We start from the raw sequence: 18,698 nt of genomic DNA, 5'->3' as shown, positions 1-18,698 counted from the left end.
TGCTAGCAGCAGTGATTTTTCAGCCACTGCACAAAAGCCAGTACAGGCTGAATGGAGCGCCAGCTGGGCTTGCATTTTGTGAGTGTGGGTTGTGCCTGCACCCCCTCCCACAAATCGAGCCCCCGCTGGCAGAACGAAGGGTCAGCTGTGTCCCTGCATCTCAGCTCGCTTGCAGCCCAAGACCCTAAGGCAGGAAACATGCGCCTTTTTTATTCACCCCTTCCAACTTTTAAGATAAAGGCTAGTACAACTTCAGTTCAAAATTGTAACTTTGTTTTCGGAAACACTTAAAGAACTAAAGCATCTCGAAATGGTTAGAAGTAATGCTGCCACAATGCGAGGAAAACATTGTTGCCTGCTGAAGAAGGGACATGCGCCCACCCACAGGGAAGGACGGTGCGAAAGTTCGATCATCCACCATCTGCTATATTAGGAAAGTTTGTGTAAGCCCAGTTTTAACTTCTTTCTAGAGTCATGTTTATTCGGGAAACTGCAAGGCAGGAGCTTGTATTGTATCTGGCTGCAATCAGCACACAGGCTGCAGCCAGCATAGAGCCCACGCTCTCATCATCCATGGAGCACACAGTACATCGGCCCTGCTGACACCTTTGTCATTGTAAAGAGCAAATTCATACCAAAATGCTTCAGTGCCCATTGCTGGGGAGCTGCTTGTCCTGCGTAACCGCAAGGCGTTTACTGAAACTGGACCAGCGTGTCTAAGTCTACTCTTCTGCATCTCACGGCTAAAGAAACCGAGGCACACAGTTAACGATTTTTCCTGTGTTACAAAGTCATTGCAGCACAAGGAATAAAAGCTGATTAACAATTACAGTAACACTATTGTTCAACATGTCCTTAATGTCAGCACAAGAAAAAAAAAGCCCACACCCAAGTCAAAGTAATTTTATTAATAACTCACAAGAGCAAATTGCTACATTTTAGTGAAAGAAAACCAGAGCTTTATGTACGAGGGCAGAACTAGGGAAGATGCATACTAAAATGCCGATTATGCAAATTTATCTTATGAACATTTTTAGACAAGAATGAAGCAAGGTTTATTTTCTTTAATTAAAAACAGAATCCTACGTAGTTCATTAGCATGGATTCAGAGCAGAATGAATATTAATGTAGCCCACCTCTCCCAATTCTACCTGCCAGAAATATCAAGGAAAAAAGGGTTAGAAAATGGATTCCTGAGCAACTGTAAAGGCAAGTGGCTAAAGTCACTGTAAGGCTGCTGGCATCTTTGAAAGGTCACAGTGATCAAGGAAATCTTTTTGACCAGAAAAAGGCAAACAATACAGCCACCTTCAAAAAGGCAAGAAAGAGAATCTGGGGAACTACAGGCTGGCCAGCCTCACTTCAGTCCCCAGGAAAATTATGGAATAAGCTATCATAGAAGCCATTCCAGGCACATGAAACACCAGGTGATGGGGAACACCCAGCAGATGTCATTCACCCTCAGCACAGCAAGGCTTTCAACAGTGTCCCCCACACTAGCCTCGTATTCGGACTGAGGAGGTGAACTACAACGCGGGTGGAAAACCTTGTGGACCATCGGCTCAAAACAGTCAGTGGTTCAAGGCTAACTGTCAAGTGGTCACAAGTGACATTCCTTAGTAGTCATGTTGAACATCTTCCTTAACAACTTGGGGTGCAGAGAGCCCAGATAAGGACACCAGTTTGTCTATCCTGGAGAAGAGAAGGCTGAAAGGAGACCGAACTGCAGTTTCTACTACAGAAGGGACTGTGGAGAAGACAGAGCCAGACTCTTCTCAGGCATTCACTGAAAGGGCAAGAGACAACAACTGCAAGCTGCGACCAGGGATTTGGCCATGAAGAACAAATGCTTGGCCATGAGAGCAGCTAAGTGCTGGAATGGGCACCCAGACAGGCTGTGCAACCTTTACCACTGGAGGCTTCCAAACCTCAAGGTCTCGAGTAACTGTCTAGCTTCAAAGTTGGCCTGGTACTTCACAGGGGGTTTGAGTAGGTGACCTCCAAATGACCTTTCAACGTAAATTCTTCTATGATTCTGTGATTCTAAGCCTATATGTAAATATACACAATCAGTGAAAAGCCGCCAGTCACATTTATTCTGACAGGGCTCTGGGCTGTTCCACCTGTCAGGTCTTAGACATCATTACTGTGCTTCTTCAGCCAAAAACTTCACATACTGTTTCCGAGCAGGAAAATCATCAGCCGGCCTGTTGTATGCTGTCCAGACGGGTTCTCCAACGAATAGCCTCATGGCCTTCACATAATTCTGTCAAAGAATAAGAAGTCACAAGTAATTTAAGAGCTCCTTTCCATTGGATCTTAATTCCGATGTTCATGGTTTTATTTGCACTTCTGTAGCAATTTTTGAAACTATTTCAAAATGGACTGACAGCTTCACATGTTCCAGAAAATTGTACCACTGCGCTGTTGTTCCTGCTCCCAGCTACTGCAGTGGGAGATTCTGCACCTATGCAGTGATATATTGTGTCACAACCCATGCCTCCAGGTCAGGCAGAGACAGTACTTCTCCCTGTTTCAAAGAAACCAACAAAATCCTGTCTTATGCAAATCATTTTGCACTGGATCCACAATACCAAGCAATGCAGCATCTAATTCCTACTTGCTTAGTTAAACAAGAGCAATCAGAATACCCAAGATGGCTACAAAGTGCTTTTGAGGAATACCAGAGGCATCAAAGTGAGAGCCATAAAAGCTGTACGTGCATAAACTAGCCAAAAAATAATGCTATGGCAAACTAAACGTCCCCAGATTTGAAAAGGAACAGGCCCTGCCACCAGCTAACCAAAAGAAAACCAAGTGCAAAGGTCCAGCTGTGGCAGCAGAGAATGGGATTTTGCATCCTGCAGAAATGCTCCAACCACTGAGTTACGGGGAACTCTCCTCTCCTGTCAACTATGCTACAGGTTTAGACCCTGCCTATTTTGTAAACACTGCCAAGTGCTTACCTTGCACACAGGTGCTCAGCAATGTCAAGAAAAAGTTAGGTACCTTAAGAACGTAGCTGCAAAATGCAAGGGTCTAGGATAACCTAAAGATTTTACTTTGAAGATGGCACTTCTGTACTAAAGTTCCTGAAGTGGGCAAAGATAAGACTTCTTGTGGATTCAACCCATAGCCCCTGACATTTTGTCTATGAAAAGAAAAAGTCTTAAACTAGCAATTGTAGCTGATTCACTCTGGATCTCAAAATGCAGACATGAAAAGTCACGTTTTTCACCAAAGCAGCATATCCCTTTTTTACAGATCCAGTAACTGCTATCTGGACAGCTGATTCAAAATCATACCATTCTCAAGACTATGCCAGAGATGGGATTTTGCCACACAGGACACAGCACACATTTCCCCATTTTCCAGGGGTAACACTGAGGTTACAAACATATTTATAAAAGCCCACGAGGATGGACACACAGATCAGGACTCCACATGCCAGTCTCACAATCCCATTGCCAAAAACACCCTCCAAAAGCAGGTCACCTCCTGTGAAGCCAGCATCCAGTCTAGCACACACTAGATGCAAGTAGTGGCTCTGGACCCTTAAATCCTTCTTTCCCTGAAGGTGAATTAAGCCCCCATGAAAAATGCCACTGCTGGACACAGATATGCTCTATCACCACGAAGATACACAGTAAGGCAACACGGAAGGATCCATCTCCACCTCAACCGACGGTGGGGGCAATTCCGTGAGGGACAGCTGCAGGGCTTGGCTCTCACGCAGCTGTCACAGAAGAGGTGCTATGGATATCATGTGGCAATGACTTGCAGTTAGAGCTGACGAGAGGAAGCTGGATTTGTGACCTGGAGATGAAAGGTTCAGATGCTGTGAATTATTTAGTATTTTTCATATTCCTACTTCATATTTAATATGTTTTGCTAATGAACTGCAAGTCTCAGGGCATGTAGCTACTAATGTGATATATACTCACATGGATTTGTCATCAAAATTTTAGTAATCTATAACAACATACGTTCTCATCCAGAGTAAATCGGTGATAAATGCCGGCAGGGAGGGTTATCATGTCTCCTTTTTCCATGGAAATCCGGATCCATTTGTCATCCTTGTCTCGAACATCAAAATAGCCAGATCCATCCAAGATGTAGCGTATTTCATCATCTAGGTGTAAATGTTCTTCATAAAATGTTTTTATCTAGAAAGAGCAAGTATCTCTTGAAACTACTGAGCACAGAAAAACTGCAAAGAAATCTGGTACAAACACGTGGCAAAGCAGACAAAGGCTTTCAAAGGGTAACTGCGCAGTGATTTAACTAACAGATGAGACCAAAGTGGTTAAAATGGCCAATACAGCCAGCCAGACCCTATCTCAGGACACTTCTAAGCAGGCTGCTACATTTCCTTTGGAAGACAGGAATTTCTCTGATGAGAAACAGCAGCTATAGCTGCACGTAACCAGTCTCTGAATAATGGTAATGCTTACACCTGTTTGAGAGAGGGGCACGTAAAGCTTCCCACTGCAGGATTTGGTCCTCACAGTTGTGCAGTTTAATCATTTTGTGCCCTTTTTTTTCCCTGACATGTAAAAATAAAATAAATAAAAAAACAAAATAGAGCTACGGATTATCTCCCCTCTTTTACGCTGGTGTAGAGTTGAATTAGCCCCACAGGCTACTACAACTCCATGTGAAAATGCAGTTATTGCCAAACATGGCCCATCTACAGCAATCTGATGTAAACAGCATGCCATGCCTGCCCCCACACAGTAAGCCCCAGCTCCGGGCTCTCTCCTCCCGAGCAGCAGCAGCAAGGTGCTCATTTTTTCCAGAACGGTGAATTCTTTGTACGTTTCACAGCACAGAACAAAACATGCTTTAAAGGTTCAATTAGCAGAGAACTGAGCCGGTTAGCACACAGAGAGTAGTGTGATGCCAGCTACTGTCACCTGCTCAGGCCTGGATACTGTTCAGCCATGCTAGCGCAGGTGTCCCTCAGCCAGTGCTGAGGCAGCACAGCACGATGAGCAAAAGTCCGTATGTCCTGTCAATAACAGCCTGTCTCTGTGTCCGGCAGAGCCCACCCAGGCAACTGGAGTTACTGCCTGATTCACCTTATCATCAGTTTAAAACCAATATAACACAATGGGCTTAAAACAAACTGGTAAATGGAAATTTAACGAAAATATGGAAGTGCCACTGGGCTGCTGTCCTCAGGTCAGAGCAGCACACCAGCACCTGGAGGCCAGGAGGAGAAAATTCCTTCTAGGAGGCTAATCTGAGAGCCTGGCACCATTTGCATTCAGCTGTTACGAAACAGCCAAGGTGCCAGCTTCCCAAGGTAAAAAAAAAAAACCAAAAAAAACCAACCTTCTCGTACGGGGAACGCACCCCTCTGATTCCACGAGGTTAACATTTGCTTTGAAAAGACATATTTTGCAAGCAGCCATTAGGATGTTCCAGCCTTCAAAGCCCGTGCCCAGCTGGCAACCGCCTGCCTTCATCCCGGGGAGGCTCTCCGAGGACAGGTCAGCATCGGCAGGGCTCTGCTGGCAGGAATCTTAGATTTGAAGTGACACAGTAATGGAAACTATCCTTAAAACCTTTGAAGACAACCTACAGAAGCAAAAGGCCTCTGCTATTTTTAAAATAATATCAAAACTGCTTTTTTAACGTTAAGGACTTCAGTACAGGATGTATTTTACACATGGAAATCACATCTCAGGGTGTGCAGGTGTTGAGAAGCCAGCTGCACACTCTAGCGGTAGACTTCTGCGTGTAGATCCTTATTTAAAGCAAAAGACTCACATACCTTTTCCTCGTAATTTGGAAGCTTGTCTTTATGTATGGTTACTATATCCATCCAAGAATAATTTTCTGCTCTCCGAATCTCTTTCAGACATGGATCAGTCTCATAGTTATCAGCATCCAACTAAAAATTAGGCATGGGGGGAAAAAAAAAAGGTATTCAGGCACAATTGCTTAAGACGCAATTCAGGGCACTACGGAGGAAAAGCCTGAGCTGTCAGGGGAGCGGGTGGAGGGGCAGGTCGCTCAGTCAGCTGCCACAGGTGCACTAGGTGCGCCAGCCTCGCTAGATCTACCCGCACTGACACTGCCTGGGCCCCCCTGCTGCCTCCCCCTCTCCGCGCTCGGCAGCGCCGGCAGGCACGGACATGGCCGGCACCAGCCGCCAGGCTCCTGGGGCCAGCACCGCCCCGGCGCTGCTCACGCCCCGCAAGGCTCTCCCCGTCCCGCCGGAAGTCGCGGCAGGCCCGAGCCGCCGCCGCCTCCAGGCCCCCCGAGGCCCCGCACGGCCCCTGCCGGCGCCGGGCCCTGCCGAGCGGCGAGGCCTGCCGCGACTCAGACCGCCCGTGGCGGCTCCGCCCGCCCCCCGACCCCCGCCGCTTACTTTGCGGTAGATGACGCCGAGGCGGCGCAGCTGCTCCAGGCCGACGGCGCGGTTGGGCCGCAGGCGGTGGGGGGCCCGCTGGTCCTCCTGGGACTCGTCCATGTACCAGGCCTCCACCATGCCGCCGCCGGGCGCTCCGCAGCGCTGGGCCAGGCGGGGCGGGAGGGGCCGGGGATCAGCCCCGCAGAGGCGGCCTGTGGGGAGAGGCTTAAAGGGGCACGGTTTGCAACCCGCCATGTGCCGAACAGGGCGTACTGTGCAGCACACACAGCTTTCGGCTTAGCGTGTAGGTAACGGCAGAGGTAATGAGAGCTGCTGGCGAAGGGGCTTCGCACTGGCCCTCTTGGCTACAAGCTGGTTATAGCCCTCCTTACACCAAACCTCACAGCAGTTGTGTTTACACCGAGTTTGCCGTGGCAGTAATGATCTGGCTGAATTTACCGACAAGTCTCAGCCTCAAAGACCTGCATTGCAACACCACAATACGGAGAAATAAAAAATAAATTAGGTGGGGGGGGGGAAAAAAGGTGATAAAACATGCTGCCCAGAAAGCTTGTGTTGTCTTCATCCATGGAGACACTCACTGCCTGTGGTCACATCCTGTGCGACCTGCTCCAGGTGACCTGCCTAGCTGCGGTGGAGAAGATCAACTCCAGCGGTCCCCTCCTGCCTCCAGTTCTGTGATTCTATACAGTAAATAAACCAACAGCCAGCTACACATAATGTAAGGATGGAGAAACAACTGAAAAACAAACCCTCCTTGGAAGTTTTTCCTTCCTAAGAAGTGTTTTATACTTACCAAATGTCTTAACCACTATTTCTCAGATTCTTAGCAATGTTACCAGATCCCTTTAATGTACAGTGTTCAGTTTATAAGCACTACTGGTCATCGATTCTGGATAAAATTTAATTGCAAGTCCCATAACATTACAGGTAAGCCAGTCTAACACTGGTATTGCCCACATTTTTGGAAGCACATACAAACCCAGCCAGAAGTTCAATGCCCCTCTCCACTGAGCATCATGTCTGCTCAACGCCAACACCCTCCTGAAGTGTCAGTTCCCTGACAATGACGACTCAGGCAGCAAACGTCCTCTGTGGGTCCTCAAACCCCTGTAAGTCCTGCTGAGAAGTATTATTTGCTTTCCATCCTTTAATCAGCCTTAATCTTCTAACTGTCCTCTCAGCTTTCTTTTGTCCTGAATTTCCAGAGTAAGAATGACAAACACATCAAATTAACTTAAAACTCTTACTCCTACAAGATTTCCTATCATAATCTACCTATTAGATTCAGGTAGCAAAGTTGCTTAAATTCAGTATTACACTGAAGTTATGATTTACCTATTATCTATGCTTTTTTTCCCCTCAAAGCTGCTGCTTGAAGAAAATATACAGATTTGCCTACAGTAAATAGGATCTACGTGTTTAACTGGAGATGTAGGATAGGCATATTATTAGATGCCACCTCCTCAGTGCATTGTTTGTCACACTGTTCTGCCTCAACTACAGAATCCGATTGGGGACAATGGGGTGTTTTCCTTCAAGCCAAACTTCTAAAATAAATGGATGGATAATTGTGTGCATATATACTAAAGAAGCGGAGGGGAAAATCTGACCAGTGCACTACCCTACCCCTGAGGTGAGCTTTACTGTGCAGGTTTGGGTGACAGAAAAATAAAAAACCTCACTCATCTATTAACTACTAGCTAGCCAGTTTTCTCATTCTATCACAATTCATGTAACTAAATACATACGAGCTCATACTTTGCCTCAGTAAAGGTATTCTAATGCATGAAGAAATGCATTAAGAAATCAAGCTTCAGCAGCTCTACAACTCTGTATAGCCATTAACAAATACAAAAACAATTCAGTGACTTCTAGGCTTAAGCCCTACTATTCAATGGTATGAAGGTATCTTACAAAGAAGTTGACAAAGATAACACACCAAACCTGTTTGCACTTCCTATACAGAAGCATAGAAAATAAAACTCTGTTGATTACTGGTAATTACTCTCTAATTCAAGTGCACATTAGCCATGCCATTAATCTCATCATTGACTGGAAAAAATGAAGTCAAACACTTGACATCCGGAAGAACTGGAGAAGCTGATCATCTTCTAGTTCCATTTCAGATAAAATGGCCAATTATTACCTTTGGGACAACACTGAAGAGGAACTAACAATGCTAATGAGAACCAGTATGCATAAAAAATTAATGGCAACAGGAAGCCAGAAACAAAGAGCTTGGACATTAGGCAGCTAGAGAGAGGGAAACGGTAAAAATTCATTGTTCAAATTTTCTTGTGACCAGGCTTTTTAGCTAGTTTGTTCTCCCTTGCAAAGTAAGTAACATTACAAAGAAATCTACAGATGCTGTAACTGATGATACTGTGAGGCACAGGCGAGCGTCACAAGCCCATCTATAGAGCGGTTATTGCTAGTACCAGAATGCCAAAGCATGTTAATGGACACCTCCACATTAGGTCACCGACCTCTTACCAAACCAACCACACCCCAACTATTTTGGGCTGTTAACATATACCTCTGTACAAAAATTTAATTTATTTCACTAAGAGGAAAATACAGAACACTTAGGATAAAGATCTAATATTACTTCTTCAGAAGCCTGTCTTTACGGTGAATTCAGAAGTCTACAAGACAGCTAAAACCACTGACCACGGCCCTTCAGTAAGATGGACAAAAAGCAAACACTATGATCAACTAAATATTGACTTGATTGTAAAAGAAATGCTATAGAAGAAAATGTGGGTTTTTTCTCCCCAGAAGTTGGTATATGTTTAACACTTCAGGCCAGACAGAAGTACAGTTCAAAGTTCAACTCCGAAACAATTACAGCAGTTCAAGTTGTCAAGTCCTTTTCCTCCCACTGCAACAGTCTCTAGTCCCAGTATGTCAAGACTTTTGTTTACAAGCTCCTTCTCTTGCTAGTCTATCGGCTTCTTCATTTCCTTGGAAGCCAGCATGACCGGGAATATGCATCTGTTAGGACAAAAGCATAGCAGTGTTAGATATGCAAGAAATCAAGAAAAAAGTACCTACACGAAGTCTGATCATGCAGCACCCTTTCATTCATAGTACAGCAGCACCTCCGTAGAGGCACCCTCTTCACATTTAGTCCTTATGTCTTCTTCCTAGGAGCGTCTATAGTCTCCCTTCCTCTAGGAAAGTCTTGCCAAATTGTGAAAATCATCTTTATAAGAAGTAGTGAACTGGCTAAGGACCACCTAACCCAGCCTTTGAGAAATAAAAAGAACAGCTCCAACTCAAAATTCCCACTTTCAGAGGGCAGAGAAAAACCTCTCTGCATTCAGTGCTTAAACTAAGTTAATCTTTTCCCAGAAAGCCAGAAAATTCTCTGCCATTAACAGCCTTGGTGGTTATAGCACTCACTTAGGATACAAGAACAGGGTATGAAAGGAGTCTCTTGATTTTCAGATGTCTTGACTATCCATCCTTCAACAATTAGTAACTGAAAGCACTTTCAACTCTAAGCCCTTTCTTGTCAGAAGCAAGGATGGAGGAGTGTGGGGGAGGGAGGAAGAAAATCAAGCTTGCTATATGACAAGATCTGAGAGGGGAGAAGCACGAAGTGCATGCGAGATGGTATTAGGCTTACATGGCAAGATCTTGGTACTGGGTCAGGGGCTGCAGAGGTGGTCTCTGTGAGAAGACACCAGGGGCTGCCCCCGCGTCAGAAAGAACCAATTCCAGCCGGCTCCGAAACGGACCCACTGCAGGACACAGCTGAGCCCATCAGCAAAGCTGGCAGCTCCTCTATGATAACATATTTAAGAAAGGGTCAAAAATGCTGCACAGCAGCTGTGAGAGAGAGGAGTGAGAATATGTGAGAGGAACAGCTCTGCAGACACCAAGGTCATTGCAGAAGGAGGGGGAGGAGGTGCTCCAGGCACCAGAGCAGAGATTCCCCTGCAGCCTGGGGACAAGATCATGGCGAGGCAGGCTGTCCCCCTGCAGCCCATGGAGGACCCCACACATCAGCAGGCAGATTACCATAATAAAGTGCCTGCATACATTTCTCCTCCTGGAGTAAAACATCTTCCCAAGTGTAAGAGATTCAGATGTAATAAGTGCGCATAAAGCAACAATATATATTTTTTTTTAAATTATGCAAAATACTCTAAGGACAGCTGAACTTTGGTCTTAGTTTTAAATTTTTACACTTTCTTCCTCTCAATAGACAAGAGGAGTAGTTATACAAAATCTAGCCAGCCTTTAAAGTAGAGTTGCCAACTCTGGAACACAGAACAACATGAATAGAAGAATATCTGCAATAGATTTCCCAAACAGTGCACATTAAAAGATCTACACCATCCTGTTTTCTACAGTGAAGACAGAAGCCCCATAAATCATAGAATCATAGAATGGTTTGGGTTGGAAGGGACCTCAAAGATCATCTAGTTCCAACCCCCCTGCTACGGGCAGGGACACCCTCCACTAGACCATGTGCCATTATATGCCATGTGGCATATAATATGGCAAATATGCCATTAGCAGCCACAAACTCAATGGTACAGAGATTTATTTCTAGAAACAGTAGTCTTATACCACTATTACAGTAAAATTTAGAAGGGAGGAGGCAAGATATCCTCTACAATGTTTAGCACTGATGTTACAGAAAAAGACATTTTACCACGAATACCTGAATAGAAGGTTTTTTTACTTCTTTACTGGAGAGCTAAACAATTTAAAAATGGGTAAAGACCTTTCTGTGCCCAGTTTTCTTGTAAGAAACACAGTTCTGGTACAGAAAACTACCAGTAGTTTACATGAGGTTATACTGTCTTAGTTTTCCCAGTTTAAAGACACTCATATGATTAAGTTATACTAACGAACCAGCATCTTAAGAGGCCTGAAAAGCAAATCCTGAAACTGAGCTATGACTCAAAAAGATACAGTCATGTTTTACGCTTAGATTTCCAGGAACAGAAATTCCATCTACTAACAGTACTAACAAACTAAAAATAATTATTGCAGGTATTTTTTAAGTAGTAACAAGAGGCAGCAAACCAATATAAACATGTATTTTAATAAATTAAATACTGGTTCCAAGAGCTTACGTTACATTGCTTATTTGCTTTAAATAAAACAAGCTGCTTGTCTGCATTTATGGTTTTATTTATGGATATACAATAACATTATGCTCTATAGAAGTCTCAGTTGTGGTCACACTTGTAAGTTTTTACAAGAAGCATGTTTAAGATGTCATTAAGAGTAAGAAACAAGGTGCTCACCCACTGAATTTCTATGCCTTTTGATAGATTATCAAGTCTTTGAAAATCTTCTTTATTTATTACGCTTCCTCCTGAACTTGTTCTCCAGCCATTTGTTTTCCAGTTGTCAACCCAGCTTGTAATACCTATGCAAAGGGAGCATTACCATAAAAACACTATTAAAAAAGCCAGCAAGGATCAAGATGGAGTAAAAGACCTTTTAACAAGACATTAACTCTGTACAAAGTCTCAGGCAAAGACATGGAGATAGAAGATATTCTTGTTTGGTTCTCTACTGCTGTCTTTCAGGACTGTATTCTTCCATTATTACTTGAATTACCCAACCATGTTTTCCTGAACAAGTATTTAAAGATTACAATCTTATATACTCATTACATGCAAAATTACAACATGAACTTCAATAACCTGAAGCTAAGGATTTGCCTGATGATACACAAAGCCAGAACAAATCTATTTATTTGTTTTGAGAAATTGAGGAGACACACATGCATAGAGGAAAACCAGATGGCCACCTGTCTTATGACTTTGCACACTAAACAGAATCCTTCAGATAAAGACCGCATAAGCAGATTTCTACAGAACAAGATTTAACATAGTGGCCATCCCTTTCTGGCCAGAAAGTTCACTATATTACTCCTTAAATAGTTATTTAAAAAAAAAAAAAAAAAGAAAAATCTTTGCTGGTCTCAACAGTGTAAGACATCCTTACTGATATCATGACACGCAGACCCGACCTGAATACAGAATCGCCAATCTTGCACACAAAACCTCCTAAAAGCAAACCAAACCATATCCATGTGTACTTAACTGCAAGCCTCCTTCTCTGGTATTTTAAAAAATAACTTCTAGACACATTTTCAGAAACAAGAGCGGAACCTGCACCTCAGTGACCCAAAATTCAAGAGCAAACTGCAAGCAAAAACACAGTAAGACACTGCACCTAAAGGTTCTTATTTTCCTCCCTCATGCTTAAGTCTCATACCTAAATTTAACAGGAGTTTTATTCCACACAGTGTTTTTTCCTCCTTCATAACATCAGTTTCCACAGAAAAGACAGTATGACTTTTCTCCCAGAAAGCTAAGAATTGCAGAGATGTTCCTTTGCTTTTTAATGCTTCAAACAACTTGCTTCTTGCAACAAATTATGCACTTGGATTCTACTGATCAGCATGCAACATCTAGTCCTGAGTAGTCTCTTCCATTTACTCTTCCCTTTTTCAGAATGCTTCCGGCACAGACTAAAAAAAAAAAAAAAAAACCGAGAAAAGAAAACCCAAAACACACACTTTCTGCTCCCACAGGAAATGCTATACCTAAATCTTTTGGGGAAAATAAGCTACTAAAAGGAGAGATTTACAAGATGGTCCTTAGGGAGAAACAATGGAAAATTCCTTTAAGTTGTTTCTTAACATTTACTGTCTCTTCCTCAACTTACAAGCTAGAATCAGGAGGACAGAGCACAAGTCCTTGACACTTTTCACTTCTGGACAGAACCTCTTTCATGCACATGCAAGCTAACAGAACTTGAAACAAACAGCAAGCGACAACTCCAGCAACTCCTTCCTTGACTAGCAGTCACTTGTTCCTCTCAGTAGCTTTCTGTCCTTTCTAGGGTATTGCTATCGAAGATGACATCAGAGTTTTTCAAGGTAAGTTTTATTTTACTTCTAAACATGAGCCACTTGAAAAAAGAAAACAAAAAACTGATGCTCTTCCTCCATACTCCTCCATTTTCAGAAATCAGGAGGGGGCTTCTGGAAAGCAGAATGGCTTATTTGGAGTAAAAGATACAGATTTTTAACATACAAACCATTTATTTGCTTTATTAATAACAAGTCATGAAACAAATAACTACTTTCAGTGTTAGCGCTCAAGTATAGAAAGTTATCCTAAAAGCAAGATACATCTCCCCACCCCCCCCCCCCCCCCCCCAAAAAAAAAATTGCTGAAGCATGAAAGAGCAACATTTAATTATCAAAAGTTTCAGTAAGTTTTTGTTTAATGTCATTTCAAAAAACCCTTCAAAGTGGTTTGGAAATATCTAACATCTACTCCCTTTGTAAAAAAGTGTGAAATACAAAGAAATACTTATGCAGTTCAGAATTATCACAGGAGTAAGATCTAAAGATCTGGGGGAAAGGGGAAGAAGTATTCAGAAATTAAGTCCTACTTGCTGCTTTACATGGTATTTCTAGGAAATAAAATTAAATTTTGCAAATCTTTGGATGAAGATGAAACCTTCAATACACGCTCTGAGCATGTATCATCTCTGGCTAGTCTTCTAGTCCAGCCTGAAAGTTTGGAAGTGTGGCCTACATGTAAAAAGTAAGGAAACTTGAATATACTTCAACTTTGTGTATTAAGACAGCCTCTCCAATCCAAACAAACCCCTACAGGGTCACTACACCAACTTCCAAGTACTTTCCCACCTACATCCTTAACAGAGTATACACAAACAACATTTTTTCTAGACTTTGTGTCATGAATGGCTTAAGATAAAAATCCTTTAGTTGCTTCTGTCATTCTTTACTGTGGTAGGCACTTTGTATCTCCTTGTACTTTCTCTGGCTAGCAGGTAATCCCTGCAATATACTGAAGTTTTTCCCCAAGCAGTCATGAGTACTGAAAAAAGTTACACATTCTCTTCCTTATAACCCTCTCCCCAAGCCTCAGTAAGTTCCGTGCGCCTTATGTAATGAAATAGTGTGCAGTATGTCTTTAAGAATCAGGAAAACTAAAATCATTAACTTACCATTAATAGTGAACTTGCTATCAGTGTAGATAATTAGTTTCTTGATGTTTTGACTCTTTGCTTGCTCTATTGCTTTGCAGGCTGCCTTAGGGACATTTCAATAGAATCACAGTTAAGAACAGGATTTTGAATACATGCAATTAAAATACCAAAGTATCTGATGCCAACACAGAACTGCAAAGAACATTACTGTAATCTCTCCATCAATGAGTATGAACATGCCTGAGAGCAGAGGTTCCCAAAATCATGCACGCAGACAACCACCTAATGAATCAGGCAAACAGGAAACCACTTAAGTTTCACTGGTAACAAAACCCACATTCTGATGCTCAATTCTGTACTGCAGGAGCAGCTCTCTGCCCAATTTCCTAACTATCAAAGCCTCTATCAACTGCACATCAAGTTTTAGGCATTTTCTCCACAACTTTGAGGAGGAAGGATTCATATCAATTCCAACAGTCTGGAACCCCTAAAAGGGTTTTGGGATTTTTTTGTGCTATGATATATAATAAGAGGCAGAAGTGGCTGGGTCTGGTCATAGAGCTGAAAAGCTCTTTAGGGACAAGTTTGACCTTGGCGCATCAGCATCACCTCTGCTTGTCCATCACTGAAAAGAACTTCCTGTAGTTTTTAAGCAGATCAATTCCCCATTTCAGTTTATCTCCAAACACAGTGCAGGATAGCAGCAGTACCAGAATTAAGATGGGGTGAGAAGGGAAGACTAAATCTGCTGTTGCTAACAGAAGTTTACTTCAAAAGCAACAGAAGTTACCTCTGAGAGCCTAGAATTGTTTGTTATATTTACAATACTCTGATCCTATCGCAATAAGAAGCTGATTCTCCTCTTAAACTCAGCAGCCCTCATCCCAAGGTCTGAGATGTACACATTAAAAATGCAAAGGACACTATACAGATTCAGGCTTTCCTAACGCAAGGCTGTTTTAAATATCTGTGTTTAGCCTGATGATATTTGAGAATTCTCAAGGTGAATTACTCCTTGTTCAAAAACAATAAAGATCAATAAGCTTGAAAAGAACAATTTATTTCAAGTCATAACTCCTGATATTTCATGTTGTTCCCTCACAGCTCCATAACTGGTTTCTGAAAGCCAGAGTTGAAATAATCATGAGTGTGCTACTGCAGTCTAACATGCAGAAACAGTTTAAGATGTTTACTACTTACATGTATTTCAGCTCGTTGATTAGTCTGCCGTCCAGGAAGTCTTTCACTGGTATTTCTGTGTCCAAGGAATGAATAGCAGATTAGTAATTCAAAACAGAGTGATGCATAATGACTACATATTAGAAAAATAAATAAAAGAATGCTAATTTTGTTTTTATAATGAGGATGAATGAAGATTCTACCTCTAACTTCCATCTGCACAGTGCAACCTGCATATATGGACCTGCCAACAATATGCAGCTTTTCTTGTCTTCTGTGCATACCTATAATAATTATAGGTTCAGCCCCTAGAAATATTATTTCCAGTTGATTTTCCCCACATTTCTAGCTGCTAGAGAAGGTGATTTCTCTTTTCCCCTCACTAACACACTAGTCATTAAGAGTCTCAATAGCAGGGTTTCATATTCAAAAGGAGGCTGTTATTGTAAATTCAAATAAACCAAACATTAGTACATGTTAAAAAAAGAATCCACCCAGTTACTTACAAAGGGTGGCCTGGTCCCCAGTAGACACCTATTCCAGCACGTGCCCTGTTACGTCCATTACCCGAGCAACAACCATCTGTATAAACGACTGCAAAGTCGCCTACAAAAGAATTACCAAAAATAAAAGTTCAAGCACTCCTTTCAAGGACATTGTTTCCTCAAGCAGAAAGAAATGTCTGCCAGCACATTAACCCCCCAAAGAGAGACAGCTCTTCAAAATGTTAACTATAGATGCCCTGTAAATTAGTAATGCAGAAAACCCGAAGTCCCACTGCAGCTTCACACCCTCACTGCTCCCAAATCAGCCAGCCTCAAGAAGCATCTCCGTCCCATGTTCTGTATTCTCACTACAGTTCCTGCCTTCTTCAGTCAACTTTAAGACTTCCCAGCTACATCTGTATTTAAAGTCTCCAATCTGGACACACATATAATCACACCTATAATAACCAGATTCAGCTACACATTGATACCAGCTAAAGCCAATTAATATTACACGGAAAGACAATGTGAACAAGTACATCATGGCTCGCGTTTCCATTTTAAAAAGAAACAATGTTACACTAGGCCTGGTGCTGCCACGCACAAATGTCCCCATAAACTTTCTAATAATTACACTTGTTATTTAGGAAAGGCTACAAAGAATTGAAAAGAATTACAGGACTAACAAAAGAGCTTACCCATATATGAAAATTTATCTTGACTGACTGTTGGCACTGAGTATACTTCATCGTGTTTCACACGCTTTGCAATGTGTTCTTCATTTGTAGACTGTTCGTACGGCCTTTTGCATGTATTGCAACATAAGATGTTTATTTCCGGCTCCTCTTTCTGGCTATCATCTACCTTTGTTACAGCTAGAGGACCATGTGCTTCTTCCAATAAAAAAAAAAAAAAAAAAAAGTTCAACTACATACAAAACTACATACAAGATCAAATCTTATTTGAAACTACCATTTCTAAAGACAGCAGTCTAGCAATGCTAGTCTGTTAAACTGACATCCTTCAAGCTATTATGCAAAAAGCATTATAGCATGCACCAGTCATTCTTGATCCTAGATCAAACCGAAGTGGAGACACACACATAACAGCCCTTAAAACAGACACGGTACAAGCACTGTTCTCCAAGCACCTGCAGAAATATTTTCACTGCAGAGACGCGGACACGGCTGTGTCCGGAGGGCAGGGCCACCGGAGGATGAACAGAAGCTGCTGCCCATGTTTGGCCAGAATCCGCACTGCTTACACAGACACCGCGCAGAAACCAGGCAGGCTGTGCCCGTGCACTGCATTGCACTGCACTGCACAGCGCGGCCGCTTCCCGCCCCCCCCCCCCGTTCCCCGGGCGGAGGCGAGGCGGGAGGCGAGGGGAGGAAGAGCTACCTGCTGGCTCGGGCTGCTCCTGCCCCGGAAGGCCGGCGCCCACGAAGGCCCAGGCGTCCTTCTCGGTGACGAACTTCTTGAAGCTGGCGGAGGGAAACTTATTCACCTGCTCCTGACACTCCGCCCTGCAACACAGGGGGCGGGGGTGAGGCTGGCTCGAGGCCGGCCCAGCGGCGGCTCCCCGCGCTGCCCCGGCCGCGGCCCTTACCAGGTGCGGTAGACGCCCGTCCGCCGGCCCCTGCGCACCGCGTAGAACATGCTGTCGCCCTTGGAGACAAAACAGGAGTGACTGAGCACCGCCACGAGCCACCGCAACATGGCGCAGCCCCGCCGCCATCCGCCCCGCCGCCCCGCGGCCCCCCCCGCCCCGGCCACCACACCCCGCCGCCGCTGCCGCTCGCCGCCGCGCATGCGCCCGGCACACGCCCTCAGCCTCCGCCCCGTCCTGCGCATGCGTGGCGGCCGGCGGGGTAACGGAACGGGGGCGCGCTGAGGGCTTCCGTACGAGCCGCGAGAGGGGACAAAAGTACTGGAAAAGTCCAGCGTTTGGGGGGTCTTTGTTGTTTTTTGTTTTGTTTTGTTTTGTGGTGGTGTTTTCGATTTTTTTCCCCACAATAATTGTATTTTAAAAGCCATCTAAATCAGCTTTTGCTTTGGGGGGCACATGATGTATGAGATCACAGCAGTTTACACAAACTCCTCGCTCTGAAAGCCCCAGTTATTAAAAGACAAATGAAATCTCACAGGTGCCCGCCAGCCAAAGTTGTCCCCTGCCAGCCCAAATAACTGTCCTGGCCCTGCGATCAGCTCTGGCGGCCTCTTGGTTCCTGACGAGTGATTAAAACGCACAGAGCACACCCAGGAGTGAACGCACCCTACAACCTGCTGCACTGTCCCTGCTTGCCCTCCTCCGCCTGGCGAGCACCCGAGGAAGGATTGTCACTGAAAGATGGCGCGAGCATCCACATATTTAATACATCCAAAAGTCCGGAGCTGAAGAAGGTCATTAAACTGGTTCTCATACTCCTATTTAAATCAAGGGCTGCTGGTAAGCGTGTTCCAGCTGAACGCCTGTGGTGGGCTGACCCAGGCTGGAGGCCAGGTGCCCACCCAAGCTGCTCTATCACTGCACTCCTCAGCTGGGCAGGGCAGAGAAAATATAACAAAAGGTTCATGGGTCGAGATAAGGACAGGGAGAGATCACTCACCAGTTACTGTCACGGGCAAAACAGACACAACTAAGAAAA

General features: G+C 43.9%; 2 protein-coding genes across 7 annotated transcripts; both read right to left on the bottom strand.

Moving 5' to 3' along the window:
- Nucleotides 1-887: 887 nt before the first annotated feature.
- Nucleotides 888-8,769, bottom strand: ADI1 (acireductone dioxygenase 1). Of its 3 annotated transcripts, XR_008576265.1 has the most exons (5): nucleotides 6,380-8,769; nucleotides 5,780-5,899; nucleotides 3,987-4,166; nucleotides 3,496-3,816; nucleotides 888-2,530 (listed from the first exon to the last, which is right to left on the bottom strand). XR_008576265.1 is itself a non-coding variant. In XM_054819261.1 (4 exons), the coding sequence occupies exons 1-4, from the start codon at nucleotides 6,614-6,616 to the stop codon at nucleotides 3,784-3,786; spliced, it is 570 nt and encodes a 189-aa protein (XP_054675236.1). In that variant the 5' UTR covers nucleotides 6,617-8,769; the 3' UTR covers nucleotides 888-3,783. The 3 variants fall into 3 exon arrangements, 2 of the variants coding, with proteins under 2 accessions (XP_054675236.1, XP_054675235.1); XM_054819261.1 differs by having other exon boundaries at nucleotides 888-3,816; XM_054819260.1 differs by lacking the exon at nucleotides 3,496-3,816 and having other exon boundaries at nucleotides 888-2,266.
- A 152-nt stretch (nucleotides 8,770-8,921) lies between these two features.
- On the bottom strand, nucleotides 8,922-17,889 carry RNASEH1 (ribonuclease H1). 4 transcript variants are annotated; one of them, XM_054819254.1, is made up of 9 exons: nucleotides 17,832-17,889; nucleotides 17,660-17,718; nucleotides 17,452-17,576; nucleotides 16,749-16,943; nucleotides 16,072-16,171; nucleotides 15,587-15,641; nucleotides 14,405-14,489; nucleotides 11,653-11,777; nucleotides 8,922-9,379 (listed from the first exon to the last, which is right to left on the bottom strand). In XM_054819254.1, exons 2-9 carry the CDS (start codon nucleotides 17,707-17,709, stop codon nucleotides 9,293-9,295), a joined length of 822 nt encoding a protein of 273 aa, XP_054675229.1. In that variant the 5' UTR covers nucleotides 17,710-17,718; nucleotides 17,832-17,889; the 3' UTR covers nucleotides 8,922-9,292. The 4 variants fall into 4 exon arrangements, with proteins under 4 accessions (XP_054675229.1, XP_054675227.1, XP_054675228.1 ...); XM_054819252.1 differs by lacking the exon at nucleotides 17,832-17,889 and having other exon boundaries at nucleotides 17,660-17,818; XM_054819253.1 differs by lacking the exon at nucleotides 17,832-17,889 and having other exon boundaries at nucleotides 16,749-16,940; nucleotides 17,660-17,818.
- Between the last annotated feature and the right edge of the window lie 809 nt (nucleotides 17,890-18,698).

This window comes from Grus americana, chromosome 3 (assembly GCF_028858705.1).
Source record: "Grus americana isolate bGruAme1 chromosome 3, bGruAme1.mat, whole genome shotgun sequence".
In the NCBI taxonomy this organism is placed as follows: Eukaryota; Metazoa; Chordata; class Aves; order Gruiformes; family Gruidae; genus Grus; species Grus americana.
Note: the sequence above shows the minus strand (reverse complement) of the source record. Positions and strands in the feature narration are given on the sequence as shown.

Bases quoted from the DNA above. Each gene is read 5' to 3' on its own strand.
- ADI1 (XM_054819260.1), bottom strand. From the start codon at position 6,616: ATGGCGGGTTGCAAACCGTGCCCCTTTAAGCCTCTCCCCACAGGCCGC. The intron at 5,900-6,379 runs GTAAGCGGCGGG...CCTAATTTTTAG, and splicing joins TCGGCGTCATCTACCGCAAA to TTGGATGCTGATAACTATGA. The intron at 2,267-3,986 runs GTATGTTGTTAT...ATTCTTTGACAG, and splicing joins GATTTACTCTGGATGAGAAC to AATTATGTGAAGGCCATGAG.
- RNASEH1 (XM_054819252.1), bottom strand. From the start codon at position 17,769: ATGTTGCGGTGGCTCGTGGCGGTGCTCAGTCACTCCTGTTTTGTCTCC. The intron at 15,642-16,071 runs GTAAGTAACTGG...CCTTGGACACAG, and splicing joins TGGGGACCAGGCCACCCTTT to AAATACCAGTGAAAGACTTC. The intron at 9,380-11,652 runs GTGAGCACCTTG...TTGTCCTAACAG, and splicing joins AAGGCATAGAAATTCAGTGG to ATGCATATTCCCGGTCATGC.